General features: G+C 37.2%; 1 protein-coding gene across 1 annotated transcript; it reads right to left on the reverse strand.

Annotated features, from left to right (window-relative positions):
• Positions 1 to 249: 249 nt before the first annotated feature.
• Positions 250 to 10,577, reverse strand: Gzmk (granzyme K (granzyme 3; tryptase II)). Its single transcript, XM_005392713.2, has 5 exons — positions 10,408 to 10,577; positions 9,939 to 10,086; positions 4,593 to 4,725; positions 3,558 to 3,827; positions 250 to 640 (listed from the first exon to the last, which is right to left on the reverse strand). Exons 1-5 carry the CDS (start codon positions 10,469 to 10,471, stop codon positions 482 to 484), a joined length of 774 nt encoding a protein of 257 aa, XP_005392770.1. The 5' UTR covers positions 10,472 to 10,577; the 3' UTR covers positions 250 to 481.
• Between the last annotated feature and the right edge of the window lie 9,925 nt (positions 10,578 to 20,502).

Below are 20,502 nucleotides of genomic sequence, written 5' to 3' on the forward strand. Positions count from 1 at the left end.
CCCGTTCTATGTGATTGTACCTATAGTTAATAATACTGAATTTTACTCTTAAAACTTGTTAAGAGGCTAGACCTCATGTTAGAGTTTCTTACAACAAACACCCTAACAACTTATTATGATGCAGCAGAAGGTACAACATAAACCTGATTAAAATGGTGCCATTACTGTCTCCTTTAGTCACTTATTGGCTTTTGGGGAGTGTGGATAAAATTAGGGCTGATATTAGTCTGTATCCATAAAAGACAAGCAGAGAGTCTTCTAAATTTTATTTAGAATGAAATCAATATGGTAAAAATACATGAGTGATACACATGGAAAGAAGTTAGGTTCATTGGCATGATGAGGCTTCAGGGCCAGCAATTTGCATCAAGTGTGTTCTGCTTTACCTATATCCAACTACATCTGAAGATAAGGTGAGCATATTATGGGAGAAAAAAGAAACAAAAAAGTGACAGATCCGAGGAAATGATTAGCAGTCTTACTATGCAGGAGGTGAGGCAACATTGCTTTTGATCCAATCCTGGTATTTCTTGGTTAACAGGGTGTAGATTCCAGGCTTCTTAGCAATACCACATTTATCACCTCTAGAGACTATGGCATGGAAGACACCTTTACAGACCAAAGGGCCACCTGAGTCACCCTGGAAGGAAGGAAATGAACAGACACTTGGTAAGAGGCTGTTGAAATTTTTCTACCACCAGTTGCTGATGGCTTGAAGTTTTATTATCTGGGTCTTTGGTTTCTTAATGTATTCAAGAGTACAGAGTGTAGCCTATTACTCAGTATAGCTTCCTCCAGGACTGTATTTCTGTCTACCATCTCTCTGTTTGTCTCTCTCTCTGTGTTCATACTTGTCTTTGACTATGGCTTTGCCTATTTCTGACTGTGTCCCTTCTATATCTCTGTTGTTTTCTTTTTTTGTCTTTTTGAGACAGGGTCTCATTGTGCAGTTTAGGCTGGCCTTGAGCTCACTTTGTAGCCCAGGCTGGTCTCGAACTTGCAACAATCCTCCTGCCTCAGCCTCCCAAGTGCTGGGATTACAGGCATGCACCACCATGCCCAGCTTTGTTGTTTTCATCTATATCTATGTACACATACATTCCTTCACTAATTAGTAACTATTGAGCTTTATTTTTAATAAAATTATCATTAAAATAAATATAAAATTATTTTCTACTTTAGAATATCACCTTCTACTATGTATATCTATAGCATTTATACACACATAATTGATATCATTTTTATATTACACAGTTGTGTAAGTTTCCTGCACCTGAGACATTCAAAGTTTTTTGAAAATGAGAAATAACTGAGATCTTTGTACATTCACAGGGATTTGATCCAATAGTCATTCTTACATGTAGGCCAACTCGTGTACATCTCTTACATTCATAGTATTTCACTATTTTGTTTGAAAAAATTTTCTAAATGGCAAATTTCATTTTGATGCTCACTGAATCAAGCTGAAGTCAAATTGCTATTGAGACTGGAAGAAAATTGTAACATAATACAAAATGTTTCTTGATCGCAAGGACTGTGACTTCTCTATTATCTTTTCCCTTTGTTTTACATCCTCACATCATTGAACATAGTGTTATGTATATACTGCACTTTATAAATGCTTGCCCAGTGGAATAATTTTTGAGGATCCACTCTAATGACAAAATACATAAGAAAATTTTGTCAAGAGAAGAAAACAAACCATAGAAGGGATGGCATAGCCTTTCAGAGAAAGAACTGGCTGTCAAATTGGGCGATCAGGCTCTGCCCTTGCTGTAGTTCACATTGCAAATGGCAGGGCCTATCCCTGTGTCAACCACGATGACATGGTCAGGTGGGGTTACCACAGTTACACAGAACCAAGTACTTCCCCTCAGCATACCCCTCAACAGTAGCTAATATATTAGGTGTGAATATTGTTTGCATTCTAATTTTAAAAAAATTACTAATTCATCTGTGCTGTATATTAGTCATCTCTGAACATGCACCTGATACATGCACTCAACGTTCTCTTTTCTATCGTGATCAAAGAAAAGATTTTGAAAAACACAATGACTATTATTCCTTTTTGTCAATCAGCACTGCGGTCTGGATGTTTACCATTCCCTGTCCCCACCCACACAAATTCACATATTGAAATCCTCGTCCCCACATGTGATGGTACTAGGAGGCAGGGCCTTTGGGAAGGGACTAGGTCATGGAGGAGATACCCTCATGAATGGAATGGTCACTGGACAGGGCCCATGGAGGTCCCCCACAGTGGAGAGGAGGACCTCGACTTACCACACCTATGAAGTAGGTTGTAGGTTCTCTGACTGGCGTCACAGAAAAAGGATTCTTAAGATGAATCAGTGAGAGACATAAAGAGATTTGTTAGCTAGAATTTAAAAAGTACACACTCAGAAGAAGCCCTCAAGAAAGGCTTGTTGTTTTTAAGGACTTTAGGAAATTTTTCTTTTGAGTAAGATTTTTTAAGAAGGGAAAAAAGCCTGAATAATTTTTTTGTCCTGAATTTGCAGTTTTTCTTAAAAATACACTTTAAAAATTGATTTGTTTGGCTCCTTTCACCTACCTTTATTTTTTCTATCCTCCCTTAGGATGAGGGTCCTTATAAAAGAGTCCAGAGGGAGAACCCTCACCCCTTCTGCCAAGGGAAGTTCGAATGAAGCAGAAAACAGCAGACACTAAATCTGCTGATACCTTGATCTGGACTTCCTAACCCTGAGAACTCTGAAACAAAGCTTAGTTATAAGCTGTTCAGTTTATGATATTTTATTATAGTAGTCCAAACAGTGTGTGACAGTCTATCAATATTACTTAAGAAATACCTATAGTACTGTATATTTGAAATTTTTTGCATTTGAGCTTCGGAAGTCCTCTCTATGGATTGATTTAAAAGGTGGTTCTTTCATGAAAGAAAGGAAACTATTAGATGAGAGGATGGTAACAGGGAAAGGGCAGGTAAGAGAGGCCAAAGGAAGGTAGTGGGGGATGTACAGGATTGAAGTATGTTATATGCATGTATAAGAATGTCACACTGTAACCAGGTGGCCAGTATAATAAATATGCCTTGATAATAAATAACAGTGATTCTGTTTGGGGTATGTTCTCTTCTAATCACCACTGGTGACCTCAGGCTTTGTAGACTTTCTAAAAACGGTAACACCCCTCCTAAACCTGTAAAAGTTGTCAGATATAGTCTATTACCCCCAATAAAAAGCATTTAATGAGCGCTTTTTCAGCTGTGGGGAAGCTCTTCTTTTTTACATAGGTAAATGAAAAAGAACACAAGACACTGTGCAGGCATGGAGAGTAGATTTTTTGGACTTGTGGCTCTGTTTTCTTTACTCCTCTCCTCCTTTGTTTGTTTGTTTTTTGGTTTTTGGTTTTTCTCCGGTACCAGGAACCGACCTCACGACCTTGCGCTTGCCAGGCAGGCGCTTTTGCCGCTGAGCTAAATCCCCAGCCCCTCCTCTCCTCCTTTGTGTGAGCGGGCAAACTGAACCTTGAGTGCTATCTAGCCCTCTGCGATGCCGGTCTGAATGAGCAGTTCTTACCTGGCAGGAATCCTTCTGGCCTTTGGCATCTCCTGCACATATCATGTCTTTTGTTATAGTAGGTCTGTGGTTGTAATAACTTTGGCTGTTGCAATGTTTTCGACTTATGACAGTAACAGTGACTTCTTGCAGGGTATCAGAGTTGTTTAAAACATCTGCGTTGGTGGCTCCCCAGCCAGTAACCTGGCATTTGGTTCCATCTCTGATATAGTTTTTGGATCTTGGGTGGAGCAGCTGGACATACTTGTTGAGTTTTGCAGCCGTGTGAAGCTGACAGATTGAAAAACAAATTATCATTCTTTCCCTGCAGTATTCTGCTGTTAGCCTGTGTGTTGTATGTGTGGTCCTTCTGTCATAGGAGGGCATCCGTTCTTGAATCTACTTTGGTGGTAGCTTGCAGCTGTATTTGTGGTTGTTGCTGTTCTAAACATGCTTTCTATTCCCTGTGGAGCTCACTGATACTTGGGAGGGAACTTATACAGAGCAGGAATTCTGCCCAGTCTCGAGCAAACTGACCTTTGCCCTGCTTTGGATGGTTTTCTGTGGAATGATATCGATAGGTCATAACTTCGAGGGCTGGGCTGTTTCCTGCTGGATAGGACTCTTGAGTATGGTCTAGACTGCATGTGAACTAGACAAAGTATGGTCTAGACTAAGTTATAACTCTCTTCTGACTCTCTGAAGTCACTCAGTTGGCTCTGCTATATAAATGACTTGTAATTTTCAATTGCTAATGAGAAAAGCATTTGGGAAAAAGTTTTCCACTTGGATCTTTAGGCCTTTTGGTTGAGATGTCCCCCTTTTTATGTGTGAATATGAGAATTGATTTTCTTTGCATAAACGTATCCCTGGTGCATTTATGATAAAGCTTTATTTCTTTGCAGGGAGTGTATGGAGTAACATGAGACCTCATAGAATGTGTCATAATCACCTCAAATATGGGGTAGGTGCAAATGAAATGTTTTCATGTAGCTGACTTAACTGCCATACTGTAAAAGAATGTTGGAGAAGTTGAAGAAAGGCAATGTTACATACCTTTATCAGCATGATGTCATTTGATCTGGGTCTTGAGAATGGTACAAGTTTTTTAATTGCAAGCCTTTGTTTGGAGGGCTCATTCTTTGAGAGAGAATGTGCTCCTAAAACCACGGTAGGAGACTGGCCCAACCTAAAGAAGTGAAGAGAATGGAAATAACAGAATGATTTCCAAGTTCTCTAGTGTGGGGTAGAAATGGTAGAAAGAGTTACGTGCATACCAACCAAAGACAAAAGCCAACGGAACTTATTGAGGATTAGGTGGAGTGACAGAGGTCTCAGTGGATCACATCACTGATGAATAATATTAAGGGCCAAATAGCTTTCCATCAAACTCCACCTCAGCCCCATTCCCTGCACAGTTAAATTATATCAGAACTTGTGTCTGATTATGAGAAAGAAGGGGTGAAATCCTAATTGGCATATATCAAGTTCACAACAAATTGTGTTCATTTATATTAAAAAAAGGAAATTATATTTCTTGAGTTTGTCATTTGAAATTTATAACAATTACATTATGGGATTTAAAAATTATGGAAAAATATATATAACAAAATATCTTATTTTAATAATTTAAAATGTACATTTGGTAACATTAAGTACATTTATATCATTGCTTATCCATCGCTGTCATTCATCTTCAGAACTTTTTATGTTCCCAGCAAAAAGTGTTAAAATAGCTAAGGTAAAAACTTAAGTTTGCTCATGGCCATCTGTATGTTGAGACCTCACCGGGCAGTGTGGGGCCCCTTTCATGACACTCAAATGTGCTCAAAATTCCTGTCCCCTTTAATTAGAAAGATGGTTTAGATAAGAAATGAAAACTTCTCTTAAGATCAAAAAGCATTTCCAATTTGAAATGAAGATACATTAAGGGTAGTAAACACTGATAATGTCATTGTGAAGATTTATAGGATACAAATTGGGAGTTCTGTAAGAAACACAAGTTATTTTTTTTTTCTAAAATCTCTGATTATACATAGTTCTAGTACTAATGTTGCAGTAATGCCACAAGTGACCTTATTTACTGCTTGATGTAATTACATTTATAGCCAATAATGCAAGTATAAAGTTATTTTTGGAGATTTTCATAACACCTTGGAGCCATTTGCATGCTATAAATATATTTCGTTGCAACGTGGGTCTTTATGGAGGCTACCTCAAACCCTTTTTTTGGAACAAGAAAGGTCATAAAATATTAGCTTTATTCATTTACATATAAATGTGTCTTTGTTACTTGAAAAAGAGATTGAAGCAGAATTCAGTAAAAATATACATACTCATAAAAATTAAAAAGGGCACAAAACAGGAAGAGATGATTTTTTCAGGCTCAGAGAATGCCCACCTGACTGCAGTGGGGAAGATTTTCACATAGTAGACCTGCGACTGCCTGGAACTACCACTTCATGGTTTCTACCAGAAGAGTTTATTTTGGGGAATTTTAGTTCTATTTGTTCAAAAGTTTGCTTATTGCAAAATCAGGATGGGGATGAAATTTCTTGTAAGATGTGGATTGGATTTCCTAGGACTGATTCAAATTCCACATACCCATCCCTAAACTTTGGAGGAGCAAGACTAATAGGAAAATCCCCAGGATTAATGGTCTAACAGATATGTGGGCAGGAGCATAAGCGGCTCTCACAGAGAGGGCTGTGAGGTCCACATGTGGGTCATGGAAGACGTGCTGTGGTGAAGGGAGGGATGCTAGAAAATTTCTGGTTTCTTTTCATTTTTTTACTCATTTTCTTGACAAGACATTGTCTTTGAAATGTTTTAGTTACTCCACTGAGACAGGATAATACTAAAAACAACCCAAAGCAGATCACTGTTTTCCGAACCACCAATTTCTAGATACCTTTCAACTATCATCTGTCCACATATAGTTGAACTTATCTGAACTCTAGGGTTCAATCTCTTTAGCTAAACCTAGATCTGAATCCACACAGGAAAGGTAATATACAGTGTCATTTATTTGCACAACAACAGAGGGTTCCTCTCAGTGTGGTCTTCAGCACTGCTTCAGAATCACCGGGAGATTGTTGTTTAAAATGGAGCTTTCTGAGTCCCACCTGGACTTACTAGAACAGAATTACATGTAGAGCAGAACCACAGTATTGCTTGTAATAAGTTTTTTCATTGTCTGCTGAAGATAAATGAAAACACAGTCTTAACTGAGCTGAGTGTTACTGAAGCCAATGGGCTATGCATTCCTCAGCAGTAAAAAGGCATTCTCTGACTGGTGTGAGGCAGCTCATCTCATAAGCAGGGGAATCAGGACCCAAATTCACTTCTGTGACTCCAACTCCAGTCATTTTTCCTTGACTTCTCTTTAAAGGCCCGTGCCAATGAGTCAGGTCTCTTATTTCCTTAGTCAGCCTGTCTTGGTGCTCAGCAGGGCTTCTGCTTACAACTACTCCTGAGGTCTGACAGGAAAGGTAGCTTCCCTATGTCTTGGAAGTCTCTTTTGCCTCAGAGACTGAAGTTTTTCTTAGTCCCAACAACACAAGTGGGTTCATCAGATTAGTCCCTTGGTTATTATCATGGAAGGCACACATAGCAATATTACACTACTCGGGAATATATTAAGGTCTTGTATTCCAATGCTAAGTATTGTACACATTTTCCCTCACAACAACCCCATGATGTGGGAATTATAATGATGTCTATTTTACAAATGAGGAAGTTGAGGTTCAGTTACATGAACAAACTAGATTGTCCCACAAGTATTAGGTGGAAACTATAGGATATATATCCAGGTAAGATTACAACTCAGCTGAGTTGAATCTGGAGCCTGACAGTTTTACCATTTCACTCAGGGAGTTTGAGACAGAGTAGCATTTTGTGGAAGGGGCTTCTGAAGGTGTTATCTAGTAACTTGTTAGGCAGGTGATGGGGTTGGGGAAGTGCTCAGTGAGGGAGGGCAGTGGAGGATGCCTTCTATGACAAGACCACAGGTGGTGAGAGTTTTACTTCTGATAAATGAGCATGCTAAAAATGAGATTACACAGTAAGCTTTTTACCCATTCCCTTTTATGACAGGGCAACTAATAAAGAGGCAAGGTGCTTAGGGAGGAACCGAGTGGGTGGACAGTGAGAAGGGAACATTCCCGGATTTGGCCCACTGCACCATTTTGCTGAAAGAGGAGCCTGGGGATAGCAACTATCCCCTTGGGATATTTGTGAGTATGCTTTCGGGAAGCCACCATTAAACTATTTCATAAATGTTTTGAATTTCATAAGGCTTAATATTTTTCCAAGCACTGATGTGCCTACATTTTTACACCCGAGTGTCCTGTGGAGGAAATTCAAACCACATATTTTGGAGTTCTTTATACTCCAGCCATTTAAAAGGATATTTATCATACTTTTTCTAGAATTCCAAGACCTCTCTTCAGTCTTTTAAAAATAATCTGTTTCTCCTAATTTGGGAATCCACTTCTTTTGAGTTAAGTTCACTTGACAAAATACGAAATTCAACTTAATGTTGTTTACCTCCTAATAGTATCTTAGGGCTTGTTTTAAGTTTAGCAAAAAAAAAAAAAAAAAAAATCCTCCAATTTTGCTTTCCTTTTTTTCATCTAGCATTTTTTCAGTATTTATAACTCCAGTTCTGTGTCTGAGGAGCTCACATTCCAGTGATGAGCTTTAGAACTTTCACTAACAGCCCGCTGTGGCACGTGGACCACCACTGTTATAGTCATTTAAATGTGTACCAAAAGCATCTTTAAAGATGCATACATTTTGCATTGATTGAACGTTTAATGACAGTCATCATCTGCCTCATTGGTCAAGAGGGCATAGCCTGTCCTGTTTGTAGGCTTCAAAACTTCGAATTTGTGTCCAAACAGTTCCATTACAATGGGGCCATCGGGAAGCACCCTAAAACATGAATAAGCCAGCCAACTCATTTGTTCTGTTTAGACACTGCTGATGCCTAGACAGCAAATCATAGGCACTAAAATAGATCCTCGAGTGAAGTGCTGTACATTCCTAAGGAAAGAACCATCTCAGCATATTTGACAGGAAATGAAGAGGGCAAACAAAATGCAAAACCAGAGAATCCAAACAAATAAAGGAAACAACCAATACCAAATTAATTTTCTCCTGTTTTTCCTTGTAATGGTGGCAACATCCTGAGATGAATTTTGTATTTTATTAGCTGAAGAAAGAGCACTCAAGGCTGAAATGGATTTAGGGAGGTTGCAGTCTGTCTCTGGAAAAATTTTCATTTAAAATATCTCAGAAAAAATAATTCACTGTTTTCTGTCCTTTATAAATCCTCTCTAAATCCCTTCTCTCCCACAATCTGGGAACAGTGCTGCTTCTTATGGCTATGATTCCCAAACAGGGACCTCAGATGACTGGGAGAAGGGATAGGGCTAAGGAACTAGAGAATCTATTAAGTCTACAAGCAAAGCAAATTCCTCAAACATACAATATTGGTTGCAATGTTTTTGTGCTTACTAAATGCTCTCAACAGCTAAAGTACTTAAATATATACTATGTAATTCTCAAAAGCCCACAAAGCAGAGTGTGATAGAGTCCCTTTTATACAGTTTTGCTTTCTGTGATTTTAGTTATTTGTGGCCAAATGCTGCTAAAAATACTAAATAGGAAACTCTAGAAATAAACAATTCATAAGTTTTAAATAATTTTTCCTATAATATATTGTCATAATTGTTCCATTTTATTACTGTTGTTATTAATCTCTTACTGTGCCTAATTTACAAATTAAACTTCATTATAGATATGTATGTATAGAAAGATAGTGTACACAGAGTTCCCGCTATCAGAGGTTTTAGGCATCTGAGGAATGTCTTGAAACATATGTCCCATGGATACAGAGAGACTACTGTACTATTATTATTAATTCCTATTTGTAAAACAGGAGAGTTCAAGAGGACAAAACAAGCTCAGCCTGTCTTATTTTCTCCTGAATGGTATTATTTAACAAGATCGGAGGCTGGTGATATAGAGCAGTGGTACAGCACTTGCCTGTCAAGTGCAAGGTCCTGAGTTCGATTTCTGGTACGAAAAAAAGAAAACTCAAAAAACATGGTCAGAAATAACAGCTATTTCCAGTATTACTGCTTCTGTATTTGCTGATGAATTAGACTGAGGACTTGCATTTGCTTAACAGCTTGCCTGGGAGAAAAAAGCCCATTTCTTTCCAAAACAGAGACACTCAGGGTAGAAAATATGGATGTGCAAGAGGACAAATAACCCCTACCTACCGGTCAAAGATCACAGAAGCTAAAGGGAGCCCAAATCCTCACCCAGCACATGTGGCTTTTTTTTTTTTTCCTAGCCAACTTGAAGGAAACAACACATGAATAAGGGACTCACAAAAAGCTGCAGTGCGCTGCTGTCAGCACCCACTCTGGGTGGATCAGGACCCCTCCACAAACGTGATTGCCTTCGGACTGGATGGAAGCCATGAAGGGCCTGGAGTGTGGAGGCACTTCTTTCCCTCCAACAATCTCCATAGTGAGATCTACAAGATACAACCAGAGGATTTCACAAAAGATCCAAGCAGTTATATGTAGTTTTCCCGATAACAGTCACTATGTGATTTTCAAAGATTAAAAAATAGCAACTCTACATAATGGTAATTATACTTCCACTGATGAACAATTGTATGAAACATATCAGTTGCAAGCAATAGAAATGGTTGTGAAAATACTATTCTTCTATAATGTAACAACATACTCTGGTTTCTCTTCAGATTGTATAAATCTTTCCCCTTATAATGTAACAACACAACCACTAGAAATTCACTTACTGTTCACATGTTGTAGGAATAGGAGATACTTACATTCTGGAATCATATAAGCCCCAGCTATCAAGCAAAACAGAGAAAAAGCAAAAAAGTTGGCCATTTTAATGACTCAGACTTAAGAAGTCCAGATGAAATACTCTGATCCAACTAATGAAGGAAGATTTTGAAGACTGAGTTTTGTTCTTGCAAGTGTTAATGTTCTCACCACAAATGTTCTAGTGGTAAGCTTTTCACACCTATTTAAGGAGTGTGTGTCACTTTGGAGAGTTTCAGTTTTCTGCTGCTAGTATTTTTTTTGGGGGAGGATGGTTATGTGTAAAGTAAAGAGCTCTCTTCTGGATATAACCATCTTCAATATCTGCACAAATACTTGAGCTATAAATGATGAAAGAATCCAAGCCATAAGAACCCAGTGAAGTGGCAGACAGAGTTCAAATATGTTCATTGCTCTGAAGCAATAGTTAGCATTTTCCTGGCATGAAATGGTGCCTAGTACATCTAATGCCCACCTACTTTTCATTTGGACTTAGATTTATGATGAAAAGGGATATGAAACCTTGCACAGATCATGGTTGCATTACATTGTGACTTGTGTAAAGTGTGAATGTCTTTAAGAGAAACCCATATGTTTTGCAGCAAACTTATTCCTAGTCCAGTCATTTCTTCTTAGCATGACCAAATTGAGTCAAATTTCAGTTATTTTTTAAAAATTTAACAATTTTATTAAAGGGGAACATTGGCAACATATTTTTGATTCAGAATTTCTCTTCTATTCTTTTGAGATTAAAAATGACCATGTAGTACTGCTTACCCATAAAGAAAAATAATCTTGAGTTATTTGTAGGAAAATGGTGCTGGAAAAACTGGCATGCCAAAAAACTTTCACATGCTGAAGACAAAGATTAGACTCATCTCTCACCATGCACTAAACAAAATCAAAATGTATCAAAGATCTCAATATTAAAACAGAAACACTAAATCTGCTGGAAGGTAGAATAGGTAGAACTCTTGAAGACATAGGTATAGGCAAAGACTTTATGAAAAAACCCCAGACCACAAGGGAAATGTTACAGTGAATCAACAACTGGGATCTCATCTTATTACAAAGTTTTTGCACAGCAAAAGATATCACTAAAAGAGTGAAGAGACAATCCACAGAGTGGGAAAATATTTTTGCCAGCTGTTCCTCAGACAAAGGACTAATATCTAAAATATAGAAAGAACTAAAACAAATCAAATCCCCCAAAATTTAAAGATCCAATCAAAAATGGGCACCTGAAATGAATAGACACTTCTTAGATGAAGAAATTGAAACAGTAAATAAATATATGACAAATGTTCAACATCATTTGTCATTCAAGTGATGCAAATTAAAACAATGCTGAATCAATAATAAATATTAGAGGGGCTGAGGGGAAAAAGAAAGCCTTCTCCACTGTTGGTGGGAGTGTAGACTGGTGCAACCTCTGTGGAAATCAATGTGGAGATTCCTCAAAAAACTAGGACTAGAGGATACATTTGACTAAGTTATTCCCCTTCTTGATATCTTCCAGAAAGAATTAAAAACACCATACCACAATGGTGTATGTGCACCCATATTTATAGTAGCACAGTTTTTAATAGCTAAATCTTCAAATAGCCCAAATGCCTATAGACCAATGAATAGATAAAGAAGATGTGGAGTTTTTTTCAAAAATACAATGGAGTACTACTCAACCAGAAAGAAGGATAATCTTGAGACATTTATACGTAAATGGATGCATTTTGAGACATCCTCAAGTGAAATATATCAAACACACATGTGTAAATATCACATAGTTTCTCTGGTATGAGAAACCAAAAGCATAAATAAAGACCAGAATGTATTCTAGATATTATGAATTAGGAAGAAAATACTCATTTGGGAAGGGGATTAAGGAAGGGGGTAGGGGGAAAGAAAGGAAGGGAAAAAAAATGAGAAAAGAAGAAAAAAATAGGAACAAAGCTTTTGTAAATAAGGAGGGGAAGAGAGGTTGAAAGGAGGGTAGGGGATAGGAAAAAGAAAGAGGAATTGAGATAAGTCATGTACACGTATGAAGTCCCTATGATGAAAGTGATCATTACGTATATTTAAAATATATCAGCACACTTAATTTATAAAAGAATTGTGTGATTTCCCTTACATGAAAAATTGTAGATAAAGAGCAAAATAAAAGATAGATAAAAGGAAGTATGGAGATAGATATTTCTCAAATGCAAGGGGATGGAGAGATGAAGGGAGGGAGAGGGAGGGACAGGAAAGGGATGAAAAAAGAAAAGATGTGTTGTGTACAAGCCCCAACTCCACAGAAGGAGTGCAAACATTCTATACCACAAACATGTACTAATAAAATACATAAATTAAAATCAAGGACTGCATTTCATCATTGCCCTCAGGGACAGATGCATTGCCAGGCTTTCTAATGTACTTTTTCCTTCATTACAAAAGAATTGTACAAGATTGCAAGATTCTGTTTGTTCTGGATACTAATCAACAGTGCAGACATTATGAAGTGAATGCAAATTGATAAATTACTAAAACTGCAATACTTTCTAGAAATACTAAAATTTGCAACATGTCAGTAGATCTTTTTCCTAAGACATATGGACTCTATCTTCCATTTTTAAAAAATAAGCAAGAATTAAAATCTAGAGCCATCATGTTTGGCAAGTGACTCCTACCAAATTGTTTTCTTCTACAGAAAAGAAGGAATAATTAAAAAACAGCATTATCTATATATTATTCATCAAAATTTAATAATATATGAGTAAAATGCCTTATTTCCAAAATTCACTTTATCTGATCATTTCAGTCTTTATATCTGTGAGGAAGACAGGACGTTTATTTTACTTAAGTTACAACTGAAGAAATAAGCTCAGAGGCTAATTTGCCCAAGGTTACGTATATGTGACTTGGACCACATTTCTGACCTGATCTGAAGAAACTTGTGTACTAATAAATACACTGTCCGAACCCAAAATTTGATAAGTAGCCTATTTTCATTTCACAGGGATGCAGAATAAGTAAAACTTTCAAAATATTAAGCAGAATGAACAAAATCAACACAGATCAGTGACTTTCTGCAAAAGAGAGCAAAAGATAAAGAGGAACCAGATTAAGAAAAGAGACATTAACAAACCTATTAATTTGTTTATTCCACCTAAATCTCCCTCTGACTCTAGGATCATCTTCATCACTGTTGATGTGCCTTGGATAGAGCTTTGTGTACTACATTTTCAATTTGTCAGATGTGGGTGATAGTGGCAGTCCCATGCGCTACCCCAGTGATGCTGGGAAGGTAAGGAAGATGGTATGTGGCATGGAGAAGCGATTTGATCTATAAGGAAGATGTAAATTGTGTGAAAGACAAACCTTTTTGGTGGGAGGCAAGGTGACAAACATAACTCAACTACCTATTTCTCTGTAGTAAGGACTGGCATCTACATATCCTTTTACAAATTGCTAAGCATTTTTGCTAGCTGTATTTCTGGGGAGGTAGCTGTTATTAGTCTTGTTTTATGATAAAGAAATTGAAGCTGAGATAGTGCCTTAAGATTACCCAGCTAGCAGGTGGCTCTTAAGCTCTTATACGCTGGCTCTAGGCTTTATATTTCTTTCAACCTAACCACATGCTTACCCTGCTCTAAGAAGTCCTTAGGACTTAGACACTCCAAGCAGAAAGTTTGCCAGCAGGAGAGAAAAGGGATTTAGTCACACACACCACAATTAGGCATGGATGAGATTCAGTTCAACTGAGAATATAGCTTCATAATTCTTTCTTGTAACTGACCTGGAAAATTTTGAGGATTGTGTTGGTTTATAGCAATGTTATCTGGTTTTGGCTTTAGATCAACATCCTAATTAATAATATCATTTGTTATTGTATTCAAGATCCTGGACTTGAAGACAGTGGGCTGCGTAACTTGATGAGCTAGGCAATCTAATTTATTTCTGGGTGTTGGTTTTTGTTCTGTTGAGTCTGCTGTGCGGTGAGCCCTGTTTGCTTTGGATGGTTTTAGCAGCAGCTGTGCCGGGCTGAGCAAGTGCAAGCAGCTGGGCTACGACGGGCTTCATGCATCCGGGGCCTTGTGGTTCTCCTTTGTTGTGTGTTTAGTGTCTCTGTCAGTTGCTCTTAGAGGTGTTTTTTTGACTCTTCTGTGTTTCAAGAGACTCTTCTAGAGCATCTGTCTTGCAGCTTCCAAGACCATGTATGTGGTTCTCACTCTGGGGCTACCTTTCTTCAACAACTCTGACACCTGCTTCATCAGATTCACAAGCCATATCCTCCTGGCTATGTCACTGACAGGCTGGTCTGAAGACTTGCACCAGTCTGAGGCCCATTTCTTACCAACTGGGGCAAGAAAAGGATAGAAACCAAGAGTGAGAGTTTAGGAAACATTACGGCCATTTCACATGGCTGTATACTAAACTTGGGCATGGTGACATACACCTGTAACCCCAGCACTTAAGAGGCTGAGGCAGGAGGATCAGTGTGAGTTTAAGGCCAGCATGAGCTACACAGTGAGTTCAAGGCCAATGTAAATTACATAGAGAGACCCTGTCTCAGCATCAAACAAAACCAAAAACACAAAAGAGTTGGGCATGCATTTTTCCATGCCTTTGCTTATAATTATTTACATTATAAGCAAGGTTACAAGAAAATGTAAATAATTGTATAATTAATTATTTATTCGTGTTATATCATATAAAAGTATCAGTCCACATATGGACTGAAACTAAAATAAATTAACAAAGGAAAACTCTGAACACGTCTGTTCTTTCCCACAGACTGTCTGAGAATCACTGCTCGGTAGCTAGAACTATGAAGTAGATCTGTTTTAGGCCTTTTCCACTGATTCCTTTTCAGTTTCTTTTGAGAATTTCTCATCATCAAGGTGTCCAAGACAGTCCAACCTTTCCCAGCCCCAGGCACTTGAGGTGAGGACTTGGCAGAATTTCCCTGAGTCCCTCTCTTGTACCCAGTATCCTCTAGTATTGATTTCTATCCAGCAATAGTTTAGCTAATTTGATAAATGAATCTGCTAACAATTATGGTGGAACTAGGGAAGGTTTGATAATTTGCTAAGTAAGGAAGAACATTAGCATGCTGTGTGGTGATACTATGTCCAAAGGTTACAAGAAAATGTAAATCTACCACAGATTATAGCTGTCTCCCTATGAGGTCCTTGAAGTGAATAAGCTAAAGACAAGTTGCAAAGGAAAGCAAAGTATTCCTCAGCTCAGAGCGAAGGCTTTGGCTTTAATGAAGAGAAAATGGGTAAACTTGGTTAAGCACATAGAACATTATACACTTTTCCCGAAACTACTTAAATTTAAGTACTTCAGAAAATTGCTTTATGACCTCCCATTGGTAGAATGATGCTGACAAAGGTAGATTCAAAAGACATTTATTTTATCTTTCCCCATCTCAACTTTTTTTTAATTTAAAAAAAAAAAAAAAAAAAATAAAAAGGATACAGAATTTCAAAACAAGATAGGAAATTAATGATGGTTATTATATTGCATATTGTTATATTCAAAGTAGTTGTTCAGATTACCAGATATAGGCATGTAAGATTGGTCAAACTATATAAACACTAACTGTTCCTTTTAATGAACTAATAGAAATTAGTAGTATAATTATCCACCTTTTTTCCTTTCCCCCATTCCAGTTGTTCTCTCCTTTTGAGAAGCTTCTTTCTCTCTCACAGTATCTATTGTACCTTTTGGATGTTATTTACTCTTTCAGTTTCTTACACTAGGGAGACAATGTGATGTTTACACATATGAGTCTGATTTATTTCACTTATGAGTGTGGTCTCTACTTCCATTCATTTACCTATAAAAGCCTCGAATTTTTCTTTATAGCTGAGTAATATTCCATTGTATAAAAATACCATATCTTTTTTATCCATTCTTCAGCTGGTGGACATTTGGGTTGTTTCCAAGATTTAGCTATGACAAATTGTGGTGCTTTAAATGTGGGGGCATATATATCACTGTGGTATGATGTTTTTAATTCTGCTGGGAAGATACCCAGAAGGGGAAGAGCTGGGTCAAATAGGACCTCTAATCCCTCTTTCTTAAGGAATCTTCACACTGATTTCCATAGTGGTTGTAGCAGTCTATGGTCTACATCTCACCAACAGTGGAAAAGTGTTCCTTTATCTCCACAGACCTGCCACCGTTTGTTACTGTTTGATTCCTTGATGGTAGCCATCCTTTCTGTGGTGAGGGAAGAAGGGAGCATCTCTCCTTGCAGGTGTTCTTTAGAATCTCATACCTTTTCCAGGCACACAAGTTTATAGGGTGCATAGTGTTCTCAATGGGAAGCTGAATAGGATGTTAAAGTGCAATACACCCCTTCTTCTACTTCTCCAGAAAGAACCGCATATCTTGCAAAAACTAGTCACTTGGGTTTAAAATGGCACAGTGAAAACTGACGGCAAAAGACAGCTTCATGAGGACCTGAAATTGAGACAGGTGGAAAAAAAAATCTTGGTGAAGAAAGAAAGCAGATCTTCAAGCATTGAGATGGAAATGATAAGAAAACCAGAAACTACAGACAAGATGGAGAAATTGAATACATGCAGAGAAAATAACAAAACAAGCGAAAGCACTTATCCCTGGCTCCAAGGGAATGGGATGGGTTTCCATTAACACAAGATAAGCCCCAATAGGATCAACTACTCAAGGGAGAAACAATAGACTGGGTGACACTCATAGACCCAAGAAAAGCACATGGTTATTGTAAAATGGCAAAGCAACATGGAGATTTCCTGTGACAGTGACTCCTTCCACATAGCAAGCTAGTGTTAGAAAGGAAATTATGTATATGGAGTCAAACCATTATTATTTGCAGATAACATTATCTTCCAAATAGAAGGGCAACAATTCCAGCAAAAGACTCGTATAGTTCATAACTACATTCAGTAGTGTAACAGGATACAAATACAAACAAATACAAACACAAGAAAATCAGTAGAATTCCTGCACAACAATTATGAACTCATCTAGAAAGAAATTAGGAAAATGACACTATTTACAATAGCATCAAGATAAATTAAATCCTAAGAATGAACCTAACAAAGGATGTGGAAGACTTCTATAATGAAAATTATAGTACTTTGAAAAAGGAGATGAAAGAAGAAACTGGAAAGATGTCCCTTGTTCCTAGATAGGCAAAACCAATATTGTCAAAGTGGCCATACTTTCAAAACTGACATATAGATTTAATGAAATCCCAACCTAGATACCAACAGTATTCTGAAAAAAACTATAAAAAGATCAAAATTCCTACTGAACCAGAAGAGACCCATAATATCAAAAGAAATATAGGCAACAAGTACAAAGTAGGAGGAATTGCAACCCTGAATTTCAAGTTATATTACAAATCAACAGCGATAAACGCATCATGTTCCTGTCACAAAAACATCCATCTGGATCAATGGAATAGAATAGGGGATGTAGAAACAACTCCAGGCACATTCAGCCACTGAATTTTTGACAAAGGGGCCAAAAACATGGTGGAAGAATAATAGCCTGTTTAACATATGGTGCTGGGAAAGCTGGCTATCCACATGTAGAAGATTGAGTCTAGACCCATATCTTTTACCATGCGAGTAACTAATGTCAAGATAGATCAAAGGTATAAATATTAAAATAGAAACACAACGCTAAATTAGGTAAAATTCTTGAAGATATAGGTGCAGGCAAGGACCTTCTGAACAGAACCTCTGTTGGACAAATAATATCAAGAATCAGCAAATGGGATCATGTAAAATTAAAAGGCTTTTGCACACCAAATAAAACAACAAACAGAATGAAGAGATAACCTAGAGACATTTTGCCAGCTGCTTCAGAGGACAAATACCTAGGCTATATAAAGAGCTCAAAATAATTAGATCCTGCCAGTGAAAGACTCAATCAAAAAATGAGCAGCTAAAATGAATAGATACTTCTCAGAAGAAGTGCAAATGGCTAATAAATACATAAAAATGTTTAATATCTCTTGTCATTATAGAAATGTGAGTTAAAACAGCATTGAGATTCTATCTTACTCCAGAAAGAATACCTACTGTAAAGAAATCAATAATAACAAATATCAGTGAAGCTGTGGAGAAAAAGGGGTACTTCTATATTGTTAGTGGGAATTCAAACTAGAACAATCATTATGGAAATCAGAATGGAGATTCCTCAGAAAGAAAGAAAGAAAAAAAGAAAGAAAGAAAGAAAGAAAGAAAAGCAAGAGAGAAAGAAAATTAGAAATTCCATTCAACCAAGCTATTCTTCTTCTAGGTATCTTCCCCAAAGTGTTAAAGACAGCATATCACAATGATGTATGCATACACATGATTATAGCAGAATAACTCACAACAGGAAAATTTTGGAAGTGGCCTATATGTCCATCAAGAGATGAATGGGTAAAGAAAAGGTGGTATTTATATACAATTCAGTACTTCTCTGCCATAAAAAGATAAGTTTCATCTGTAGGAAAACGAATGCACTTTGAGACCACAATATTAAGTGCAATAAATGAGGAATACAAGCTTATATAACACATGGTCTCTTACATGAGAAAGCCCCAAAATATAAGTTAAAGAGCAAAGCAAAAGACAGATAGTGTGACAGAGGAAAATAGATCTTTTGCAAATGAGAAGGGAGCCAAGATATGGAAGGAAGGAGAGTGAGGGCAGGAGAAGGGGAAGTAAAAAGAATTAAGATGTGTTATATACATGTACTAACTCCCCATGCGGAACGCGATCATTGTGTAAGCAAACATGAACTAATAGAAATAAAAATTAAGTCAAACAAAAAAACAAAGTAACTTATAAAAAGTAAAACAGCAACAACAACTACTGCTACTACAACTACAACTGCAACAACAAACTAATCAATCACTAGCAAGGGAATGGGATTTCCCGTTTGCCAGTTTAGACACATACCCAACTATATCTTTATCATCTTCAATGAAAAATAGAGGCCTAAACTAAAACAGTGGTTCTCCTAGCAAGGTAGGAATGACAGGTACTACGCCTTAACATCCTACGATCTGACCACAGAGAACCTGGCAGAGCCTATAAGCTTGCTAAGTCAGTAAAAGCATTACAAAAGTGTTATGCCAAAGAATGTGTTTAGTCAAGATTTTATCTATTGTTATCTGTCTACTACCTTTGCCAACTTACTGTAAGGAAGATAAAAACTTACAAAAGAAACATTCATAATCATTCATTTGTTGTTGTGAATTCTTGATTTTAAAGTATGATAGTTTTTAAAGTACTCTCACCAGCAGTACATGAACTATGGGTATAATAGAGTCGTTTTGAGTAAATGTTTCCAAGGGAATTTACAATGCTAAAGTTGAAAAAAACGTAGCTTCTAAATTAAGGTTTCATTGTTTTTATCAACAAAACTATAATGTTGGGAAGTTTTTTTTCTTATCCTTCACATTCCAGACAGCAGCCACATTTTATTGTAAGTGGTTTAAAGCCAATAGTGAAATTGGTCTCTATTTTAATTCAATAGTTCATTAAAACATTCTTTGAAGATGTGTCAACAGGAATAAAAATAGTTCAAAATCCATTTCTGCCCATTTATCTCTTAATAAACAAAATAAAAATGAATATATTTCTTTTAGTTTCCTAGCTGCTTTCTGAATTTTTACAGAAACTAGAATCATCAAAGCTGGCAATACAATGTTGGCAATACATTTTGAAGCAGGTAAAATTGGCCACAGGAGCGCTTTCATCTCTATGCTCAGCATTCCTATGTCCTATAAGTGTACCCTTCTGCAACAAGTCATTATTGGCAAGCCTCTACCACTGTTTCATTGCTAAAGAACATTTTAAGATGTTTCTACTTTTCAGTGCATTCCTATTTTATTTAGTGCTGTTAACTATTGAAAAAGTATCTGAAGCTTCAGAGGAATCATCTCTAATAACGAAGTGTCTGGTGTGGCAACAGTGATGGAGATTGTTTGGCAAGAGAATACTCCTTGTTTCCATTAAGTTATTCTGTGGAAGCATTGCGTGCTCTGAGCAGGTAACTGAGGCTGGCTCTAGGATGATGTTTTGATATTGCATTTTATTGGGTTGTAGACAAGTCAGAAACCC

Source organism: Chinchilla lanigera, unplaced genomic scaffold (assembly GCF_000276665.1).
Source record: "Chinchilla lanigera isolate Chin_1 unplaced genomic scaffold, ChiLan1.0 scaffold00045, whole genome shotgun sequence".
Lineage (NCBI taxonomy): Eukaryota > Metazoa > Chordata > Mammalia > Rodentia > Chinchillidae > Chinchilla > Chinchilla lanigera.